Below are 25,798 nucleotides of genomic sequence, written 5' to 3' on the forward strand. Positions count from 1 at the left end.
CATTTAGATATAGCAAATATTCTAAAGAAAGCTAAACCACCAAAATGCAATATACCACGTAATGAAATAACTGCCTTAAAAAAGTTATATAAGAATAAAATATTATTACAAAAGCCGATAAAGGAAATGCTACAGTTATCATGGATCAAGAAGATTATAACAGAAAAATGCAAGATCTCCTATGTGACAGTTCCATGTACCAAATTATAGATTAAGATCCCCAGTATGTCTCAAAGAAAAAAAGTCCAAAAATTACTCAAAAAAAGTGACTTCCTGGCCCAAAGAAATCATCAAAAAAATAAAACCAATTCATGTTAAACCACCCCGTATTTATGAATTACCAAAAATCCACAAATCTAATAACCCCCCCTACTCCCCATAGTCGATAGCATAGATAGTCCGACATATAAACTGGCCCAACAGTTAGCCAAGTTGCTTGCTCCCCTTATTGGTAACCCCTCTACTTTTGTAAAAAAATTCAGTCCATTTCAAAACACTAGTTAAAAATTGTATCCTAAAAACTTCACACATAATGGTTAGTTATTATGTCATCTCTTTATTTACCAATGTATCACTTATAGACACTCTGGATTTGATCAAGTCTAAATTTCCCCTTGATATTTTTGAATTATTCAAATTTACTATGTATGCAGATTACTTTACATGGTGAGAAAAAATCTACAAACAGATTAATAGTACTGCTATGGGTTCCCCCCTCTCCCTAATGTCTCCTAATGTCAGCTCCTTGCTTTATGCGGATGATGTTATACTTCTAAATAAATCCGCTACAAGTCTGCAAGATTCCCTAACTAAATTGAATAACTGTTGTAATAGATATGGTATGAAGGTCAGCAATAACAAGACAAAGATAATGAAAATAGGCAGAAGCATTGAAAATATCAGCTACATTGTGAATGGAGAATCTATAGAACAAGTAAAACATTTCAGCTACTTAGGCATGATTTTTTAATGAAGATGGTAAATTATATATGGAAATAGACAACAGAATCAACAAAGCTGGTATGGTAGGAAGTCAATTGAATAAATTCATATCGAATAAGAGAGAAATTAGTCAGAACACTAAATTAGCTGTATACAAGACAGTGTTCAAACCAGTTTTAACTTATGGATCTGAGAGCTGGGTCAGAAATAAAACACTTGACCAAAGACTAGACTGCAGATATGAGAGTCCTGAGAGAGATTAGAGGAGTGAACAGATGGCATCAATGGCAATATCATATTATAAACGAGGATATTAGGAAAGAACTTGACATTGCCAGCATCCAGGAATGCATTAGCAGAGCTAATCTCAGGTGGTATGGTCACTTAAACAGAATGGGCGAGGAAAGATTAGCCAAATAAGTGTTCTCTGCCAGGTTGGCAGGAAAACGACCCAGAGGAAGACCAAGATATAGGTGGATTGATATGGTAAAAAGTGCCTTAGAAGATAGAAATATAAGATCTGACAATGTTGTAGCTTTGACAGGTAACAGATTGATTTGGCGGAAAATTGTAGGCAGGAAGTTAGTAATGTAAATTTTTCATGTAGTACTATCATATCCTGTACACCCCTTGAGGGTAAATGCCAGGAATTTAATGATGATGAAAAAATCTACAATCAGATTAATAGTACTGCTATGGGTTCCTCCCTCCCCTTTAGCAAACTTTTACATGGAATACTTTGAAAACAAAGTACTTATCACAACTACATACAAGCCACTCATTTGGTTACGCTATGTAGATGATGAGTTTACCATTTGGCCTCATGGACAAGACACTTTGGATGCGTTTGTTACCTACCTAAACAGTCAACACCCCAAAATCCACTTCACAGTAGAAAAAGAATCTAATAATTGTTTACCATTTCTTGACACATTAGTCACCTGCCTTTCAGATGTATCACTATCTTTTTCCATTTACAGAAAGCCAGCACACACACACACCTGCATAAACAATCACGTTATCATCATCCAGTCCAACAGTATGCCATTTTAAAAACACACACACACAGAGCCAGAGCCATTTGTTCTGACGATAAGCTCTGATCACAGAACTCAAATATCTGCGGCATACGTTCTTAGCCCCATTACTCGCCCCCCCCCCCCAATACACAGGAACACAACAAGACCATCTCTATCCCCTACGTTAGAGGTACATCAGAAAAGATAGCCAAAGTACTGATGAAACATGGCCTTTGCACCACTTTCAAACCACATGTAAAACTAGCAACTCTGATCTGCTCGCCTAAGGATAAACTTCACTCTTTAGCACACCCAGGAGTGTGTGAAGTTCCCTGTGCCTGTGACTTGGCCTACTATGGACAAACAGGAAGATCACTTAACATCTGCTTGGAAGAACATAAAAAAATACATTCGCTACTATTACTATGGCAAGTCAGGACTGGTAGATCATGCTTTGGACACTTCTTCGCACAGAATTAGATGGAAGAAAACGAATGTGCTATGTAGGAGTTGTTATAGATCTGAAATATTATTTTTTGAGTCAGCAGTGGTTTTGAAGAATTCTCCTAACCTGAACAAGTATGGTTGCATTAATTTGCCAAAAATTTGGGAGACTGTCATCCTAAGAGCAACTCCCACATAGTTGTAATGATTTTTTTTTTTTCAACATTAGAGGGTGCCATCAGTAGTACTTTAGATTTTTTATACACTGCAGTTATATTGTTTTACTTACTCACTGTCACGTGTACAAGTGAGTTGTGCTCTGATCATGCTGATTTGAAATTCAGCGAAAATATAAGCAATTAATAAAACATCTTTTGATTAAATTGTTTGGTGTTATTAATACCTTCACTTATACAGACATACTTAATACATCTGAACTGGTAGCATACATTCATCCTAGTCACCTCCATGATTAAGCATATTCATAAAATTAACATAGTTGTGTAACTTTGTTATACAACTATGTTACATAGATGCTCACCATTCCTCCCATCATGATCTTAGTTTCCTTGATTATATTAGTACTTGTGGAGCCTCCATAGCTCAACTGGTATTTACGGATCTTTTGGTTGGAAAGATCCAGGTTTGAATTCTGTCTATGACAAGAAGAACCTTTATCAGATTTTTTCAATGAAATGGTGAGTTTGTTGGGCTCATACAGAGGTGGAGGTTTGTTTCCCCTGTAAACTTTTTTTTTTTTTGGTCCCTCCCTCAAAACAGACAAACTAGCCCTGTGAACACACACAGGATGTTTACTGTGAGATGGAAGAGATTATAGCCTCATCGTCTTATCTGTTCTACTGCACATTATGGATCTCAGGTATAGATCCATAATATTCAAACTTCCTGAATGGAGATGATTTTTATGACAACAGCCCTGTACATTGACTCATTTGCCATCATGCCATTGCCTTTTTAGTTTTCAGTACTACATTTTGGTGATTGACTAACAATTTTCACTTTCTTACTCTGCACTCTTGCTTCTTCCAGCAATTCTTTCATATCTTCTCTCATGCTATATTTGTCATTACATAATTTCTTTGTAACTATGAAAACTACTATCTCTTTTAGTCTTATTTTCTGTTTTTCATTTCAATTCATTAAATGTTTGATTTTAGCACCCATAAAAGTGGTAACTCAATCATCAGCGGCATGTTTTATAATAGAATCACCATACTGTATAACATTCTTTTTTATCTATCTTACATCTTTCTTTTTTATATTCTACTTTGCTTATCCAATTATTGTTACCCAGTAATATCTTACCTACTTTGGTGCTTTTTTGTTTCTCCTTTTCTGCTTAACCAACTTTTCCAAAATCTTCACCACCACCACTCCTGAGATACTGATTCATTGATAGTTTAATACATCAATCCTTGCCACACCCTTGTGCAGTGGGATTACCATACATTCTTTCCTCTTCTGCGGAATCACAAGGAGACAGTATTAGAGCAACAGCTCTAATACTGTCTTGTTATTGATAACAAGACAGTATTAGAGCTGAGATTCTTCATTCAGTGAAGAGGTAGCATTGAGCTCAATGTTGCATACCCCAGGATAGCTTTTAGAAAAATAGGCAATTCATTAATTGAACAACCTTTTCTGCATCTGTCACACTCACATAATAGTTACGTCTTTAATTGAAACACCCTCTGAGATTAAAATGAAATATAACACTCTTTAACCTCAAGTTTCTTCTGTCACATGCTGCTTGAGGAAGTTGCCTAGAGTTTCATTTTTCTCATGCAATTTTACTGCTACCCAATCCATGTTTGTTTAAATTCCCCTATTATGATTACTCTTTTCATATCCATTTGTCTTTATTTCATGATGCATTTCTTCATTGCTAGCAACCGATCCACTAGGTCTGTAACAACACCCCAGTATGTATTTGATCTTGTTAAATTCCATCTCATACCAGATGACTAAAACTCACTGCTACATGAAAAACAGTTACTAGTATTACAATCACAAGTCTCAATGCTAACTGGATTCAAGTCATCCAATATCATTAACAGCATACTCCACCCATCCCTCTCCTATCCTTCCTCGAAATACTGTACCCTTTACATTCGATACCAGTTAGTATGTCTGGTTCTGATAACCAGGTCTCACTAATGCATATAATCTGAGGTCCCAACATGCTGACCAAGGCAACAAACTCAACCTCTTTGCTTCTGATACTCCTAGCATACATGTGCATTTATAATAAGGTACCTGCATATTCTTTTGTATACTCTTGTCTGTAGTCTATGTGACACAGTTGAACAACCTGCAGATCTCTGTTCTTCTCTAGTGGCTTAAATATGCTGACATCTTTGTAAACGTTTGATGGGTCCCAACTGGATGAACACAGTCGAAATCGTTCTCTCCTCATAATCATTTCCGTGATAATGACTATTCCCATCATTAACATAGTTACATAACATTGTCGCTCTTACACATATATATATATATATACACACACCATTCCTCCCATTATAATTTAGTTTCCCCTGACTCTGTGTGTTAAAACTAATAACTGGTATAACAGTTATTAGTTTTTCCAGACTCCTGATACCAAATGCATTCAAGTGTAGGCCGTCCCTCTTATAGAAATCCAGTCTTCCCTCAAACTCACTCTACCCATCTAAAAACACACATCCATTCCTTCCACGCAACCTGCACATTGAATCGTTTGCCATCATAGCCCTTCTTCTTAATTCATTTTTTTCATATCAAGGTAATATACTTACAATTTTCACTTTCTCACTATTCACTGTCACTTCTTCTAACAACCCTTTCATATCATCTCTCATACTGAATTTATCACTAGTCAAGTCATTAGTATCTACTGCAATTGCGATCTCATTTACTTGGGTTTTTTGTCTTTCAGTTGCACATGCTATGTTTTTAATGTATTCATCAACAGCATCTTTTATTATGGAGTCACTATACCAAATATCTTTTTTTTTTTTTTAACAATCAACCTTATTTATCTGATTTTCATTACTTACTAACTTACCTGATTCTGTGCTTTGTTGTTTCTTATTCTGTTGCTTAATTTTCTTTTCCTCCTTATGTTCAATATATAATATAATAATGGTTTCATTACTTTATTTATTAAGACATAATGGTTTCATTAATTTTTTGAACTAGTAGTTTGACATATCCTGAAGCTTATTTTCTGCTTCTCAGCATGAGAAAATTATTTTCTCAATTGTTGATGACTTTACAACAAAATTTGTTAAACTAATATTTTATAGTAAAAAAATAAATAAATGTATCCACATTAAGCAATCAATTTATGTAGTGAATTTCTGTTAAGTTCACTGCACATTGTATACTGTATATTTTAGAGGCATATTTTTTTGTAGTATCCTTTATATGTTTATTTACTTTATTTTATGAATAGGAAATAAGATTAAAGCAGAAAGAAGAACGAAGAAAAGCAAAGGACACTGAGGTAAATTTTAGTAAAATTGATTGAGCACACTTTAAATACATATAGCTGTTCTGGAAGGAAAGGCCATTTATATTGACATTTATTAGACAGGAATAATTAGTGACTTGTCTTGAGTGGAGGCTAACTACTTCATGGAGATATTTGAAGATAAAGCCTTAAACTCTACCCCTGCATACACCCACTGTTTGGTTATGCTTTGTTGATGATGTGTTCTCCATTTTGGCACATGGCCTGGATGCTCTCAACATTTTTTTAACACATCTAAACAACCAACATCTCAGGATTCTGTTTACCTTAGAAAAGAAATATAACAATTATCAAAAGATAATATAGCTGCATTTCGGTGATGTAAATTATATAGAAATAGTAGCTATTAAAGATCCAACATTATTTCAAAACCAAATGTATGTAGAAACTTCGAAAGTTTAAAAATTTTGACCAGAGCGCTTATGTGAATACAATCCTTGGCCTTAGCTTGCACTGCTTAAACATTCATATATTCACACTTATTAGTACATTTGATAAAGGTTTCACTGGCCGCAGCTGTTTTGAACTGTTGGTTCTCTTCAAAGGCTAGGCAGGTTTTTTTTTTTTTTTTTAAATGGACTGAATGTAGGCTTGTTTCCATGCAGTAGGTTAGATGCCTGTTGAGTAGGAAAGATTAAAGGTACAAAATAACAAGTATTACCTTTGTAGCACATGCTTTTAGTGCAGTGAAATGGGGATGGAGGAATGATACATCAGGAACAGATGCTTTATTATTCATGTCCAAGTTATTCAGGATGATTTCTTACTGTTTGGATGACTAGGGACAGAATGAAAGCAGTTCTTGATTAAGTGTGTGGGGGTGGGGGGAATGGGGCTTTGCCTTGTTCATCAGTGAAGAAATTGGAAGAGAGCAGTGATGTTACTTTGGGTGATATTACCATGGTGCCATCTACCATCTGAATTGAGAGGGGAAAACACAAAGGGTCAAATGTTGCAACCAGCTTTGGCAAAGAACTAGAAGGTTCAACTTCCATTTGAACAGCATTTGTCCTTTCGAAATTGGATTTTTTTTTTAATTTATTTATTTTTTTTTTTTTATTTTTTTTTTCTTTCAGTTATGAGCTGAAGTTTTGTTCTTGAGTCACCTGTGGTATGTTGAATCTTTTTGGATTGCATTGATGGATTTGTTTGAGAACAAGATTTATATATAGTGGTTGCAAATTTTACTTTCTTGACTCCTGTGAATTAACCTCATTTTTTATCCTCTCCTGAAGATAAGACATTATGTCCTTTTCAGTTACAATTTGAAATGTTTCTGACAATCTAATTCAGTGCTGTGTGTCTTACCATAGTTGTAATTTGTATTCTAGAAATGCTAGTTTTAAATCCAGTAAAATATTAGTAACTTGTTAAATTATTTAATTTCTTCTTTTGGTATTGTTCATATCTTTTTGAGTAACTGCTAACACCTAAGCCTGTCATTACAGTACAAATAAATGAAACATGATATGAACTATCGTTTTAACAATGATTTCATTAATGTTAATTTATGATTTAAGAATTATTCAGCTACTATGTATTTTCAAATTGAGAAATAACTGTATTCCTGAAAAAGTATGGTATAGAGCAGGGGTCAGCAACCGGCAGCCCATAAAAGGTTGACCCATAGTTACATGGCACGTGGCCCGTATGTTGAATTATTTAAATAATACATTTTATAATATGAATAATAAATTAAAAACCATTTTATACCTATACTTCGTGATATCACCATGCCACTTGGCACGAGTCAACTGTGTGAGTCATCAGGAGTGGGGATAACATCCGACGACAACCGAGATTTTGCGCACTTTTGCACTCGCGTTCCTTGGTCCGTCTTTTAATATAATTTAATAATTCGATAACATCAACTATTATTTTCAGAGGATGTCCATTTGTTAAAAATAATTCCAAAAATGAGTTCAAGAAACGTAAAATTGCAGATGAAGGAAGAAGGTTTAATGATGAATGGAACAGCAAGTACTTCTTTATTAAAAATGGGGGTAAGCCCCTTTGTCTTACTTGTCATAAAAGTGTTGCTGTTATGAAAGAATATAATATTAGACGTCATTAAGAGAATGAACATGAAAGCTAATACACGGATTCGAATCATGAACTTGGAAAAAATCAAATTAATAAATTACAAACTTCTTTGTCTGCTCAGCAAAACATATTTAAGAAGCAAAGCATTCATAATGAATTGATTGTTTGTACTACTTATGTCGTAGTGGAACTTGTTGCGAAAGAAGGAAGGTGTTGTACAGATTCAGAATTTATTAAGCGATGTTTATTAGCTGAAAATGAACAAATATGCCCAGAAAAGATGTTATTTAAAAAAATATTAGTTATCTGCCAGGACTTATACAAGGCGAATAGAAGAAATCGGTATCAATTTATTTGAACAGCTTAAATTTAAAGCAAAATCATTTGAGTGTTGCACTCAGGCAATGGATGAAAGTACTGAAGTAACAGACACTGCGCAGTTAATAATATTTATTCGGGGCATCGATAGTGACTTTGATGTTCATGAAGAATCAGCCAGTTTGTGTGGTTTAAAAGGTACTACAACCTGCAGTGGCTTATTCATAAAGGTAAAAGAAGCTATTGATTCTTTAGAATTGGACTGGAAAAAAATTATATAGTGTGACAACTGATGGTGGAAGAAATATTTGTGGCTATAACACCAGTGCAGTATGTCGAATTTGTGTGGAATTACAGAATTTAGGTTATGATAATCCAATGGTGTTATATTGCATCATTCATCAGGAAGCACTTTGTAGCAAAATTTTATCATCAATGAAAGACATTATGGACATTGTGATATCAACTGTAAATTACATCTGACACAATGATCTGAAACATTGCATCAGATGTAATCTGCCAATTTAAAGAATTCTTGATAGAAATAGAATTGGAGTATGAGGACGTTATCTACTACTCAGCTGTTAGATGGTTAAGCAGAGGTGGTGTGCTAAAAGGTTTTTTAATTTATGTGAAGAAATAGATATTTTCATGACAGAACACGAAAATACTGTCCCACAACTATCGAATAAAAAATGAGTTATGTCTCTTGCATTTATGGTAGATATTACAACGTACCTTAATGAAATTAATTTGAACCTGCAGGGCCAAGATAAATTACTAGCAGAACTGTTTTCTGACATAAAAGCTTTTGAAGGCAAACTATGTCTGTTGAAGAAACATATGATGGAAGAAAATCTACATCAATATATTTGTTGCAAATTTGCATTTACAGTTGAATGGCAAACACAAAAGGAAATTTTTTTGTTGGTACTATTGAAGATTTACAAACGGAATTTTCAACAAGATTTGTGGATTTTCATAAAAATAGCATCGAAATGCGATTATTTTTGAACCCTTTTAATGTCGACATTGATGACGTACAAAACCAACTACAGATGGAAGTTTTGGAATTACAACACAATGAAGCATTAAAGAACACATTTTCGTTAGAAAATGTCGAAAAATTTTATTAATGCTTACCAAAAAAATTTGAAGGATTGATCAGTTTTGCAAAGAAGATGATAGTCGCATTTGGAATCACATACATTTGCAAACAAGCATTTTCTACCATGAGTTTTAGAAAGAATAAATTTTCTTCGCGACTGACTGATGAATATTTGCATGCTTCGATTCGAATTTGCACCTCTGGTTATAAAGTGGATCTAGGTAATTTGGTTAAGGGAAAACAATCACAAAAGGCACATTAATCAGTTCAATATAACTGCTTTGTAGAAATATCCTAGTAAATATTCCAAGCTCATACTTTAAATATTTCTGTGTTTTCCGAGATTGATATCATAAAAATTGATAACTTAAGTATTTTTTTTTTTACTCACTATTTTTCTTAATTAAACGCTTGCAGCCTGATTGTTAAAATTAAAAGTTGAATGTGACCCTTGAGTCAGAAAAGGTTGCCGACCCCTGCTGTTGAGCATAAGTAACTATTAGAATATATATATATTATAGGATACCTCTTATATCAGATCTATATTTTTTTCTGGCATTGATGATAATGAACTTTTGATCATTAAAAACTTCATCATCACTTCCAGATATTTACTCTCAAAAAAGGTGAGTGGGATACTATAATATTACTACATAATTATCATCATCATCATCATCAAATTCCTGACATATACTCTCAAGGGGTGTACAGGATATCATAGTACTACATGAAAAATTTACATCATTACTAACTTCTTATCTACAATTTTCCTCCAAATCAGTCTGTTACTTGTCAAAACTCCAACATTATCAGATCTTATATTTCTATCATCTAAGGCACTTTGTACCGTATCAATCCACCTATATCTTGGTCTTCTTCTGGGTTGTTTTCCTGCCAACCTGGCAGAGAACACTTGTTTTGCTAATCTTTACTTGCCCATTCTGTTTAAGTGACCATACCACCTGAGATTAGCTCTGCTAATGCATTCCTGGATGCTGACAATGTCAAGTTCTTTCCTAATATCCTCATTTTTAATATGATATTGCCATTGATGCCATCTGTTCACTCCTATAATCTCTCTCAGGACTCTCATATCTGCATTCTAGTCTTCGGTCAAGTGTTTTATTTCTGACCCAGCTCTCAGATCCATAAGTTAAAACTGGTTTGAACACTGTCTTGTATACAGCTAATTTAGTATTCCAACTAATTTCTCTCTTATTCGATATGAATTTATTCAATTGACATCCTGCTGTACCAGCTTTGTTGATTCTGTTGTCTATTTCCATATTTAATTTACCATCTTTACTAGAAATCTTACCTAAGTAGCTGAAATGTTTTACTTGTTCCACAGGTTCCACATTCAAAACACAGTTGACATTTTCAACGAATCTACCTATTTTCATTGTCTTTGTCCTTTTATTGCTTACCATATCTATTACAACAGTTATTCAATTTAGTCAGGGAATCTTGCAAACTTGTAGCGGATTTATTTAGAAGTATAACATCATCCGCATAAAGCAAAGAGCTGACATTAACATCTCCAATTCTGATATCATGTTTAATACCACTTTCCTTCATAGTGTGATCCATATAGATAATGAATAAGAGAGGGGATAATGTACATCCTTGTCTGACACCAGATTTAACATTAAACCATCTTTCTGTACTTCTTTCAATTCTAACTGCTGACTTGCAACTCAAATAAAGACTAAGTATTGGTTGATATAATGCCCCATTGACACCATATAACTGTAGCGTATTGAATAGTTTCTCTCTTGGCACCTTGTCATATGCCTTTTCCAGATCGACAAAACTTAAGTGCAGATCTTTGTTATATTCTTATGCCTTCTCAACTATTTGTCGTAAAGTGAAGATCTGATCCTGACAGCCTCTATTTGGCCTGAATCCAGCTTGTCCTTCACCAAGCTTTTCTTCCACAATTCTTCTCAACCGTTTCTCAAGTATACTTGCATAGATCTTGCCAGGAACACTCAGTAGGGAAATGCCTCTGTAATTCTTACATTCAATTTTATTTCCCTTTTTATATATGGGCACTATTAGAGCTCTACTCCAATCATCGGGAATTCGTCCCTCTGTCCAGGCTTTCTGAACTATGCAGTGCAGCCACTGTAAGACTTTTATACCACCATACTTCAGCATTTCTGGTCGAATATCATCTATTCCTGCTGCCTTTCCATATTTCAAGCCTTTGATGCCTTTTTGTACTTCAAGTATCGATATGTATTCCTGACTGTATGCCTGTTGAGTGTTTTTTACCACTGTGCTATCACTGCTTCTTTCATTTAGCAAGTTTTCGAAGTAATTACTCCATACTTCAAGGATAACTTTTTCTCCTGTTTTTTTTTCATGTCACCTTTATCATCTCTAACTCCTTTTACAGCACTCTTTCCTCCAATTCTGAGCTTCTTCAACAACCTCCAGAATATCTTACTGCCTTCTTGATATTTATTATCTATGTTCTTGCCAAAGTCCTCCCATGACTTTTGTTTAGCTAGTTTTACACACTGTTTAGCTTTCTTACATTTGTCTCTGTATTCTCTATGAGCACAAGCTGACTTATTTGCCAGGAACTTTTGATATGCTTTCTTCTTTTCCTTCACTGCCTCTTTTACTTCCTGTGTCCACCATGGAGTTCTGATTTTTCTATCCTTGCAGACAACCTCACCACATGCCTTTCTGGCTGAATCAATCAGGGTTTTCTTGCCATTGATTTCCAAGGTTTGGTTCCTGTTCTCACTCTTTCATTTTTTCTTCAGTAATCTTTGTGTATTTTAGTCTACAGTTCACATCTGAGAGCTGCTCAATTTTTATTCGCTTTAAAACTTTCTTACATGTTATTCTTTTCAATATGAAATTCAATTTTATCCTGCTCAAGACTAAATAGTGATTGCTTCCAATTTCAAATCCTCTGTGCATTCTGGTGTCTGGTGTCCTGCACCAGGGAGAAAACATCACTTTCAACAATAACATAGTCAATGAGACTTTTCTTATTCCTTGCCTCTTCTCTCCATGTGAATTTGTGCACATTTTTATGTTGGAACATGGTGTTAGTAATAATGTCCTAAGCAGAAATCCAACAGATATTTGCCATTAATATTAGCTTTGCTCATTTCTCCAAATTTTCCCAAAACATTTTTGTATGTGTGACAATCACCTCCTACTCTGCTATTTAGATCATCAACAAGGAACAACTTTTCCTTTTTCATTGTCAATAGCTTTCTCTAGAGCCTCAAAAAATTCCTCCAATTCTATCTTAGTAGAGCCTTCTGCAGGACCATAGGCACAAATAAGGCTCATTGTCCAGTTCTGCCATTCTGATATTTGCCCACATCATTCTACTTGAGACTGCCTGCCATTCAAGAAGATTAGCCTCGTATTTAGTGTTGAATACTATGGCTACCCCTTCTTTTCCTTGATTAAGTGTATTTTATTACTAGCTTCCTATCAACAGTTTTCTTCCAAATTTATGTTATTTGTTAATTCATCAGCATCATCCATCCCAGTAATATTCTGACATTAGAGGCTCTACTAAATCTTTTTCTTGCCATCTTTCTTCCATTCTGTTTAAGTGACCATATCACTTTAGATAAGCTTTGCATAGACAATTTTATTACAGCAACCTCTGCAGTTTGCAGACTTATCGAGGGAGGCTGTAGCTCATTTACCTAGCCACATATCTATCCTATTGAACTTACTTATGCTCCAGGTAAAAAATCTACTTCTCACACCCTTCAAACAAGACCTTGCACACACTTCCAAAGAATCTCCATTCTTCCCCTCTCACCCACTCTTTTTTAATAATATAATCACTAACTTAAACATCTCTAATCATATCACCTCTTTCCTCCAAACTGCAATCTACATTCCCCTCAACCTATCCACATAATCCCCATTCCAGACTCTTGATATTACCTTAGTCATTTATTTCTGTACCCTCTCCAGTGTTTCCACATCATGTTGTGGGAAAAACTGTGTAACCAAATTCGAACAAAGTAGTTCATGTGTAAACTGACTAATGCCTTATACAGGGCCCTACCACCTCCTTATCTCTGCTAGTCAATGTGATTCCTATCATAGTAGCAGTATAATGTATAGTCTTTGCAACACACTTGCAATGTGTTCTCTGAACTTTAGTTCGCTCCGAGATCCTTAATTTCATCCACTTCCTGAAGCACAGTTCCACTAGCACTCTACACTGCATTGTACTCCAAAGCGCAGCACCTTACATTTATTAATATTAAAACTACAGTCTCATCAGCATTAGACATTTGAAGATCCCCAGTCAATCCACATGAAATATCATTAACAGATAAAATAAATTGCAGAGGCCTAAGAACAGTACTCTGAGGCATGCTTAAGTCTAAGAATGTCACTGTATCTGAATCACCTTTAGTGGTATATATGGTGTAGTTTCAACAGTGCCCTTTGGTTTGAATGATCCAGCTTTGAATCCTACCTAGGACATGAAAAGCCTTCATCAGGGCTTTTCAGGTGAAGGTGATTTAGCTGTTCTCATCTGGAGGTGGCAGGGTTTTCCTCTTGGAAACTCAAGGTTTTTATCCCAGAAGAGCACATGCACATGATATCCAAAATACACCATGTAGAGATAGGATAAGCCATCCTGCCAGAACCGTAATTAGATTTCAAAAATGCCACATTACTTGCTATGACAGCCATTGAGCTTAGCACAGTGTGGAAAAATGGGATGAATCTCCTTTATCCTGCATGTTCATCGTAAAATAAATGTTAGTAGATGGCTAAAACGAGACCTTCTCTTCACAAACCCATTCTGACCATCATAGAAAATCTATTCCTAACCAATCACTCCAATATCTTGTCTACAACTGCAGATATACAGGCTGGTCTATAATTGGAAATCTCTGTTCTTGAACCATGCTTGTAGCATGGTACTTTTTGTCTTCTTTCCACTCTTCAGGAACCTTTCACTCTGCAAGGTCTTCTTTAAATAATAAGTCAAGAGTATAGCTAATTCTTTCACACATTCCTTAAAAATATGCAGTGATATGTCATCCATTCCCACAACCTTATTAACATTCATTCCAATCTGCACTTGATACACCTCTGATTCTTCTATTTTTTCCCTCCCTTCTACACCAATACAATAATATGCTGATAAACTTCTCATTAAATAATTCTACTATCATAAGTATCCACCAACGTCACCCTTCTGTAATTATGCTGCTTCTTCTTGCCACATAACAAAAGATTATTATTAATGAAAGAGTTAAGTGATTATGATTTTGGAAGTTTTTTCACAGTGTTAAAATAAAGATAGCCAACTTTTAAGATAGCCGATGATAAAAGATATAAGAGGTTTGCATATTAGATCTTTTCAAATCTTTGCATATCCTTCAGAATTATTGAGCACTAATAATGACTGCATCATTCCATCTAGATATTCCATTGGATCTTTTTTCATGGAATCTTCATCCTGGCCTCAAATACCTGTTTTGCCAGTCTTTCCTTTACTTTCTCATTGTTTTGAATTGAACATACCACATTAGAATAGCTCTGCTCACAAATTATTTAACATGTTTTACTAGTGATACCATCTGTGCACTTATTTTTTTCCCAAATTCTCCTATTTGTGGTCTGTAGTCTGATCATCTGTGCCATTTCTACTCTACCTCTATCCCATAATGTGAAATTGATTTGAATAAGTGTTTTTGGTAATAATAAATTTATTCACACAGTTCATAAGTATACCAACTTTTTCATTTATTCTAGGGAGCCATGAATAAATTTATGTCAGTTGTCTGTTTGCTATTTTCACTAAAATTTATGCCAAGCTGAAATATTTTACATGTTCTGTAGGTTTTCCATTGGGAATGCAGGTGCATACCTTGTTGCTGCCTATTTTCATACTTTTGTCTTTTTGTTTTGCTGGTTTTCATACCAAATCTTTTACTGCAGTCATTAAATTTAGTTTATTTAGAATTTATCAGCTCCCATAGCTCATTTGATAACAACACTGCACTTTGATTGGAAAGACCTGGGTTTCAATTCTGTCTAGGATGCAAAGAATTTTTATCAGGCCTTTTCAAGTGGAGGTGAGTTCACAGGTCTCATACAGGAGTGGCTGTATTCTGGGAGGAAAACCATGTTTTCCTCCCAGAAACTCAAATTTTTCATCCCTCATAAAAAACAGGCAAACCAGCCAGAAGAATACACAGTTTGTAGACATATCAGACAATGCAAATGGATTAACTGTCTGTACAAAGATGAATTTCATTGCCTAGTGTAATACCACTGTCTCATTCATTGGAGGCTTGAAGTGACTTGAAAAAGTTTTGTTTGGTCTATGGAGCAGGATTTCCCTGACTATGTAAATACATAAAATTGATAAAAATGAAGGGAAAAAAATTCTTTACCCACCCACAGTACTGTTGTACTATAGGTTTGTGATTAATCTTTTGGGTGGGAACCACATAAAAATAAATAAATCAGGTTTCTAAGAATTCAAGTTACTTGACTGTGACAAGCCTATGAGCCTAACACAAAGAAGATGAGATAAGAATTCATCAGCATAAAGAGTTGAGTTTAATATTTTTCAATTTTGATATCAGGTTTAATACTAGTGTTCTTCATAATGATCCATAATGATAATGATGGATAAGTTCAGATAGTATGATTCTTGTCTTACAACTTAAATGGCCTAGGCATTGATGTGTATAACATCTCATTTAAATTGAGAACTAAATACTTAAGGAATTGATAGCGTACATTAGAAATATAAATTAAATCAATTTTAATATATACTTTCCGATATTTCGGCAGCGTCACTTTGCCATCTTCATGGGAACTTAAGATAAAGACACATGCAAGCAAGTACTACATAACAACAAATGAGAAACAAAGCGAGGAAGTTACCTTTTCCCTAAAGTCCTGATGGTGCCCCCTGGCGGGCTGTATTAGGTGTTCTTGGCCTTTGGGCTGAAGTTCTTCTGATATATGTTTCCCAAATTTGGAGCAGTCTCATGCATCCAAATTTGTTGAGGTTTGGCATGTTCTTAAGGGCTGAGGCTGATTCCATGAATAGTCTTTCATATTTGAACTTGCTGCGGTGTATTACTGTGGCTTTCTTCCACCTTATCCTGTGGCGAGTATCCAGAGCATGGTCTGCAAGCCCAGAGTGGCTGTACTGGTGAAATCAGATGTAGTCCTTGTGTTCTGAGATTCTGATATTTGCTGTCCTGCCAGTTTGGCCACAGTAGGACAATTTACAGCTGCAAGAGACCTGGTATACACCAGGTAGTTTTAGGGAAAGTGGTTGGTCTTTAGTGGAGCAGATAAGGGCTACCAATTTTCTATATGGTCTGTAACAAGAGGTCAAGTCATGTTTTTTTAGGATTTTGTTGATTTTTTCCGAGGTGCCTCGGATGTAGGGAATGGTGATGGATTTAGAGTAATGTTTTTTGTGAAGGAGGTGGGTTGTGGATAACTGGTTTTAGTATTTGGGGGGGGGGGGTGTAGCCATTGGCTGAGAAAGTGTTAAGGATGTGATTTAGTTCAGTGGTTAGGGCTTGGTCATTTGAACAGATTAGTTTTGCCCTATTGAATAGTATCTTAATAACTCCATATTGTTGTGAGGGGGTTGTTGGTGAATGTATCTGCCTGTATGGGCGGGTTTTCTATAAACTGAGAAAACCAAGGTTCCATCAGGTTGGCAGGTGACTAGTGTGTCTAGGAAGAGGAGGCTATTGTTTTTCTCTTTCAGGTGAACTTGATTCTGGGGTGTTGATTGGTTGTTAGGAAGAAGAAGAGTGTATCCAGGCCATGTAACCAAATAGCGAACACATCATCAACGTAGCGAAGCCATATGGTAGGTTTTTGTGGGGCAGAGTTTAAGGCTTTCTCTTCAAAAGTCACTCGCCAACTTGATGGAACCTTGGTTTTCTCAGTTTGTAGAAAACCCACCCATACAGGCAGATACATTCACCAGCAATCCTCCCCCCCCTCACAACAGTATGGAGTTATTAAGATACTATTCAACAGGGCAAAACTAATCTGTTCAAATGACCAAGCCCTAACCACTGAACTAAATCACATCCTTAACACTTTCTCAGCCAATGGCTACCCCCCACCCCCAAAAAAAAAAAAAAAAAAAAAAAAAAAGTTATCCACAACCCACCTCCTCCCCTTCGCAAAAAAGATTACTCTAAATCCATCACCATTCCCTACATCCGAAGCACCTCAGAAAAAATCAACAAAATCCTAAAAAAACATGACTTGACCTCTTGTTACAGACCATATAGAAAATTGGCAGCCCTTATCTGCTCCACTAAAGACAAACCACTTCCCCTTAAACTACCTGGTGTATACCAGGTCCCTTGCAGCTGTAAATTGTCCTACTTTGGCCAAACAAGCAGGACAGCAAATATCAGAATCTCAGAACACAAGGACTACATCTGATTTCACCAGTACAGCCACTCTGGGCTTGTAGACCATGCTCTGGATACTTGCCACAGAATAAGGTGGAAGAAAGCCACAGTAATACACCACAGCAAGTTCAAATATGAAAGACTATTCATGGAATCTGCCTCAGCCCTTAGGAACATGCCAAACCTCAACAAATTTGGATGCATGAGACTGCCCCAAATTTGGGAAACGTATATCAGAAGAATTTCAGTCCAAAGGCCAAGTACACCTAATATAGCCCGCCAGGGGGTACCAACAGGACTTCGGGAAAACGGTAGCTTCCTCGCTTCGTTTCTCATTTGTTGTTATGTGGTACTTGCATGCATGTGTCTTTATCTTAAGTTCCCATGAAGATGGCAACATGACGTTTCCGAAATATCGGAAAGTATATATTAAAGGTGATTTAATTTATATTTCTAATGTACGCTGTCAATTCCTTAAGTATTTAGTTATCATGTTTAACCAACATATAAGCTCATTTACTCATCATCTAGGCAACTATTTAAGAATGCTGCTGCTGGTCAGTAATCATCACTAGTGTTGATCACAATGGGAAAATCAAAGGCTGTTTTGGAGTTTGATAAAATTCTTATTGTGGGTGTCTGCCTGGCTGGAGCCACAATTTTGAAAATGGCAGAGCTGACTGGTTTCTTAAAAGGAGATATCCCAGGTATTTAATCAGTGGGAAAAATAACCCACATTGCTTGTCTAAGAGGTATAACCGTGGTCCTAAGACATTCTATCAGGAATGAAATTGCCATCATCTGAAAAGGCTTATACAGACAAACAGAACATCATGTGTGCAGCAATTGACCAAAGCATTTAATGAAGCTGTTCCCAAACCAAGCTGTAAATTTATGCCAACTTTGAGTATTAGCAGAGAGGCACTCCTAGCACTTAGCATCTGTCCCAGTTTTTTTTTTCACATATCCTCATTCCATAGAAAGTTTGCTGTAAATAGTAGTCTGATTTGAGATGACCACCTGCTGAAAGCATACAAATACTACTGACGAGGAAATTGGTTATATTTTGAACTGAGCCAGATTATGACTCTTTGGATTCAGAGGAAAGTAAACAAGGTTCAGATAATGATTTTGAACGCATAAAAATTTTGACAAATGCTGCTAAAGTTGATCGCAACAGCATTGCCAATGACCATGCTATTGTTGCCAATTCAGATGATAGTGTTTCACTGTTCTCCAACAGTGAAAGAGAAAGTTATGTTTCCTAACCAAAAAAAGAAAGAAAATAAGAACTCAATGGACCTGGAAATATATATATTTGTGAAACAACAGCATTATCAATGAAGGGTCATCTGAAACTGGTTATTTTAATCAAGTTTTTTTTTTTTACAATGAATTTGTAAAAAACAATGCTGCTGAGGCTAATAATTATAATGATTTTGTTATGAAAACATTGAGATAGAGAGTGATATCCAAAATAAAGAAATGGGTAAAGACAACATTTGAGAAATTCTATTTTTCTTGATTTGATGATGTTGATGGCATATGTTTTATTTATATATTTATTTTTTTTAAACTGTGAGTTCATTTAAATTGCATTACAAAATCTATTGCAGGAGCCCAAAAGCTCACTGTATAGGTATGAGATATATATTTTTAACCCATTGTTCAAAGGGTTAACTAGTATAAACTGAGGTTAATAAGTTAATTTAGGACATATATATAATAGATACCAGAAGTTTGTTATACTTGAATAAGCCATACTCTACTAGAGGCTATAATAGTAATAATAAAAAAAATAGGAGTTGAAAGTTTATTTTTCACTTGGTTAGAGTATAATAAAATTAGTTTAATCCTTTATCCGAGTGTGAGCAAACAAAGTTTGCGCCTGAAAGTATCTTCAGGACTGGGGTAAGGTGGTACAACACCAGGGCAACTCATTGCAATGGTGGAGCAAGCTACCAACACTCCTATCTCAGTATCTCCTATAATGCAAAACACATCTCCTTGTGGATAATAGGAAATAAAGAGTTTTATAAAAAATACACAAAGTTCATTTATAATAGTAATGTTATAGTTGAGTAGTGACTTAAGGGTCAAAGCCAGATAACTGGGAAGAGACCTCTTCTATCACCTTTAAGAAACGTGGAGAACAGACTCTGGCTTCTGACCTAATGTCCAGGCTTACTTTCACGTGGTGCTCCTCATTAATAGAAGCACCCTGGGTACTGAACAAACAAGGATGGGCTGTTAATTTGGCTTAATCAACCAAATTGTACTGTATTTCCTATGGGCTTAAACCAGAAATACACATAATTCTAAAACAGAATAAGATTGCTTGCCAACTGTCTGCTTCTCACACCCAGTTAAACAAGGCTTCCATGCTGTTTTAGTCAGGGAACCAAGATGAACAGCAAAATGTCAGCTATGTGAACAAACTCCAACATCTTGAAAGAGAAGAACAAATCCAATATCAGAAGAACTGTAGCTAGGTACTATCAACATAAGGAATTAATGGAACGGAAATCAAACTTACAGAGGAACTGGAAAAGTACTATGCGGACATAAATGGTAATACTAAGACAAAGAAGACAAAAACAGGTGGCATCCTACTAAATAATAAGTATTATTATTATTAACATCTGACCTCCATGGAGTCAAACGACTCATCATGGGAAGTCTGAGCTCTCTCTCATGCAAAAAGAACATAGAAGCATGCTTTAAACCCATTCACAGTTTCTGCACCCACCACACTTTCAGACAATGCATTCCACTCACCAATCACCCTTTATGCAAAGCGTCTGCTTACACTCTCATTATACATCTTCCAGGGATAGCCTGTAGTTCTACCCTTGCCTCCCTCTACTCTATGAAAATCTCCTCCACATTAATATGGTAACAACTCTCAGCAACTTATGTCTTTATCATATCCTCTTTTCTTCTTCCATTCACAAGACTGTAAGTTGCATTCCCTCATTCTCTCCTCATATCTGACATTCCATAGACCTGACACTGACTTAGCAAACCTTCTCTAGATCCTCTCCAATACATCCTCATTCCCCTGAAAACCAGGCAATCATATCTGCACATAGTAGTCCATATGTGGCCTGATCAAAGACTTATACAAGGGAACATCTTTGCTTCTGCATGTCAGTGTCCTCCTCATTATTGTCATAATCCATTGGGATGTTCTTACAATTTTAGTAATGTGACCCCTAAACTTTAAGTCTCTGTCCACCATCACGTACCGATCTCTCATCTCCTCAACCTACTTCAAAATTTGTCCATTACCTGTATACTCTGCATCCCAACCTTGTATATCAGAATTAAAGATCTTGCACTTTACAACATTAAACAACTGCATGTTTCAGTTAAGCTGATCCCCAATGTCATTAACATACAAGTTAAACAATAATGGTCCCAAAACAGATCCCTGTGGCACTCCACTGGTGACCTTTCTCTTTTGGGATACCACTCCTCTATACCAGTTAAGTATACCTGTCTGACAGCCAGTCAGCTATCAAACTCACTAGTCTGTTATTGAATCCCATCTGTTTAAAACTTCCATATAACGTTTCAAACATGTCATGTGGAAGTTTATCAAAGGCCTTTGAAAAATCCAAGTACATTACTGTGTTACTAATCTCCTTTATTGAGCGAATTTGTCACCTTGTTGTACATGGTGGTCTGAAAAGTTCTTGGCCTCGACCATAGATGGCAACACTATCGGCAAGATTTTTTTTTTTTTTTTGAAGTCGGTATATCTGTCATAAGCATCCATGTGAAATTGCAAGTCATTCTATGAAGTAGTTTTTTTATACAGCTGTCTGAAGCAAAAGTGTTGTCTGTATCCCTTGAAATGGATAAAATTGAGTATCGTGCAGTTATAAAATTCTTTGTAAAAGAAGGTTTAATGGCAAAAGAAATTCATTCGAGTTCATAAAAAGTTTATGGGCACTCTTCTCCTTCATTTTCTACAATTAAGAAATGGGCTGTCGAGTTTAAATATGGCCATACAAAACTTGAAGATGATCCACTTGAAGGACGTCCAAAAAGTGTAACAACACCAGAAATTATTGATCAAGTGCACGATATGGTATTGGATGACCGGCAAGTCAAAGTGCATGAAATTGCTGAGACTATAGGCAGTTCAAAAGATTGTGCAGGGTATATTTTGCATGAAGAATTGAAAATGAAAAAGGTTTGTGCAAGATGGGTGCCACGCTTGCTCATAGCAAATCAAAAATGCACTCACATGAAAATCTCTGAACAGTGCTTGGAGCATTTTAACAAGAATAAAAGTGATTTTGTGTTCGATTTATTGCTATGGATAAGACTTAGATTCACCATTACACACCAGAATCCAAACAGCAGTATAGTCGACAGAAGCCGGTTGTTCAGCGCCAAAGAAGACAAAGTCAGTTCCATCTGCAGGAAGGGTCATGGCATCGGTGTTTTGGGATGCTAAAGGCATTTTATTTATTAATTAGTTTGAAAATGGGTAAAACAATAACCGGGAATATTATTCCGATCTTTTAACCAGGCTAGACGAAAAAAACAATGAAAAAAGACCCGGTTTGCAGAAGAAAAAAATCATCTTTCATCAGGACAGTGCACCTGCCCACAAAGGTGTTTTGGCAATGGGCAAATTAAGGGATCTGCACTATGAATTGTTGGAACATCCACCCTATTCCCAAATTTGGCTCCCTCTGACTTCTATCTCTTACGCACTGGTCAGCATTTTTCTTCAAATCAAGAGGTGATTGCAGTTGTAGAGGGATATTTTGTAGATCTTACTGAAAACCCCTATAGGGACGGATAATGGTGCTGGAGCATCTCTGGAATAAATGTATTAATCTTAAGGGAGATTATGTTGAAAAATAAAAATAATTTTGAAATTATAAATTCGTTTTTTCATTGTTAGTCCAATAATTTTTCAGACCACCCTCGTTCTCTTTCTTATTCCATAACATATGGAATAAGAAAGAAATTAGTGAAAACACTAAATTAGCCTATGTTCAAACCAATTTAACATATGGATCTGAGAGCTGGGTCAGAAGTAAAACACTTGACCAAAGACCAGAGACTGCAGATATGAGAGTCTACAATGTCAATATTGTATACAAAATGAGGATATTAGGAAAGAATTTGGCATTGTCAGCATCCAAGAATGCGTTAGCAGAACTAATCTTAAGTGGTATGATCACTTAAACAGAATGGGAAAGGAAAGATTAGGAAAAAGACTCAGAGGAAGACCAAGATATAGGTGACTTGATATAGTAAAAAGTGCCCTAGAAGATAGCAATATAAGATTCGATAATGTTAGTCTTGACAGGTAACAGACTGATTTGGAGAAAAATTGTAGATAGGAAGTTAGTAATGATGTAAATTTTTCATCTAGTACTATCATATCCTGAATGGTTATAATACATACGTAAGCAGGTTGCTAAAGCACATCCTTCTCTTAACAAATCCATACTGCTATTATCAGCCCACTTCTGAATCCTAGTCCTTAACAACTACCCGACACACACAGATTGACCTACTCCCCCCCCACACACACACCCCGCCCTTTGCGAAGTAGAACAATTTCTTCTGTCTTTCATTCCTTTGGGACTCACCCTGTTGCAAGACTCATGTTAAACATTTGTGTTAATGGTACCATTAATTTCATAGGGCATTCCCTCAACACATAGTGATATACTGTTAAGGCGTGTTTCCTTATTAACATCAAGTTTACTTAATTCCTCATATACTTTATGGTCATTCACCATCAGTCCTCCACCATTGTATTCTAACTCCATCTTCTCATGATATTGCCTTCACAAGGGTGAAATACACTAATAAACTGAGGATATTATATTTGGACAATAATGATCTAGAAAAGGAAGGAGTAGCAATAACATTCAACACCAGACATGAAGCTAAACTTCTTGATTAGAAGACAATTTCAAGGAGTGATGTGGGCAAACTTCAGAATGGTGGACTAGACAATGAAACCTTTTGTGCCACAAATGAGGTCTCCACAGAAGATTCTCTTAAGGAAAAAGTAGAGAAAAATTTCAAGTCATTAGAGCTGGCAGTTGACATAAAGAAAATGGAAAAATTGATCCTTATTGGTGATCTGAACAGCAGAGTAGGAAGTGAATCCCATAAGGCATATAGATGGGAAAATTTGGAGAAAAGGCAAGGATAATAATAATGGAATGTACTTGCTGGATTTCTGCTTGGACTAGCCATGTTCCAACATAAATATGTTCACAAGTTCAGGTGGAGAGAAGACTCAAGAAATAAGAAAATCTTCATTGACTATGTTATTATTGATATCTTCAGGCTGGTTCAGAATATAAGAGTATACAATAGAGAGAAATTGGAAGTGATCATCACTTAGAGTTTACGTTGGATAAAAATTAATATCACATTGAAAAGAACCAGTGGCGCACCACGGTGAGACCAAGCCCCCCCCCCAAAAAAAAAAAAAGGAAAAGGTATAGCTCTCAGGAATCACGACCGCTGTGAACACATGGTGAAGTAGTGCTCGGGTGGACCAAGCGCTACTTCGTTTTCCCGAGCCGGGCCAGACAAGATCATGGGTATCATGTATTGGTGATCACTGAAGATGCTCAGTCATAGGTTGTATGCAGTATGTAGTGTGTATATTCTCAAATCATCTACTCAACTCCCCCTCTCCCTGAAAGATTAAATCCTGAGTGCGCCACTGAAAAGAACAATATGTAAAAAAGTTTTAAAAAGAAATAAAGTTAAGCAGCTTTTACAAGTTAACAGTAGACTCAACTATACCTTGGAGTCTGAATGGCGAACTCTAAACAAAACATTAAGTGATTCAGCTAGGGAGATATCTGGTGATGTTGTTTAAAAGGATAGAAAAATAAGAACACTATGATGGACAGAAGAAGTTGAAGAAGCAGCCCTGAAAAAGAAGAAACCATATACAGTAACTCCCTGACTTACGTAAATTCGCAGTTATGTAATAAATCTCGAAAATTACAACTACTAGCGTGTATGAACATGTTTGTGGCTTTTGCGTCTTTGACATCCATTGCAGTATGCAACGACATAATGTTAACTAGACTCGGCATTCACAGCAAATGTAACAAATAGTAACAGGCAGTGACAGGTTACCGGTAAACAGAGGGCAGCAGAGGGCAAGTGCACAAAAGCCATAACATTCAGACTGAAACCTACCAATTAGAAATAAGGACACCATAACCAATTCCTCCTTTCCTCAACCCGTTAAGTAGTCCATGCCTCGCATGGTTAGTTTAGTCACTTGTTTATCACCGTTAGTGTTCGTTGTTTATTTACCCTTAAGATGGTGGATTCAAAATGCAAAATTGAATGCGCTGGTAATAAATCTAAAAAACAAAGGTCTGCAATTACTTGAGAAGAAAAGTTGTAAGTAATTCATATGTATGAAGACGGGAAAATTATATCAACAATAGCTCGGGATATAAATCGACCTATTTCGACAGTGAATACGATAGTGAAGGATAAAGTTCGCATTGTTGAAAGCATGAAAGGTGCGGTAACGTTGAAGGGCACAATCATTACCAAGAAGAGGCTGGGCCCGATTTTAGAGATGGAGAAATTGTTGTCTCACTGGATCGAGGATCTGACACAGAAGCAGATACTGTTGAGTTTTCTGATTATCCAGAAGACTAGGGCTTTACATAAAGATTTACAAGGGAAGGCTGGCATCACGGACACAGAGAGTGCATTTAAAGCTAGTGCTGGATGGTTCGAACGATTCAAGAAGCATACAAATCTACACAGCATCAAAGTGACGGGTGAGGCAGCAAGTGCAGATACAGATGCGGCAAGTAAATTTCCCAAACTTCTGGCAGAAATAATTGAGGAGGAGGAGGAATATTTGTCTCAGCAAATATTTAATGTTGACGAAACGGCTCTGTTTTGGAAGAGGATGCCAACACGAACATTTATTGCAAAA

General features: G+C 36.0%; 1 protein-coding gene across 1 annotated transcript in view; it reads left to right on the forward strand.

Moving 5' to 3' along the window:
• Positions 1-25,798, forward strand: part of LOC150100970 (putative ATP-dependent RNA helicase DDX10) — a 293,342-nt gene that overhangs the window by 254,971 nt on the left and 12,573 nt on the right. The window contains exon 17 of the mRNA XM_090401236.1: positions 5,860-5,910. Coding sequence (XP_090257362.1) covers positions 5,860-5,910 — 51 coding nt within the window. The remainder of the gene's footprint in view (positions 1-5,859; positions 5,911-25,798) is intronic.

The sequence above is a fragment of the Typopeltis vanoorti genome, chromosome 12, assembly GCF_054136105.1.
Source record: "Typopeltis vanoorti isolate ZY-2024b chromosome 12, IOZ_Tvanoo_1.0, whole genome shotgun sequence".
NCBI classification, from domain to species: Eukaryota; Metazoa; Arthropoda; class Arachnida; order Uropygi; family Thelyphonidae; genus Typopeltis; species Typopeltis vanoorti.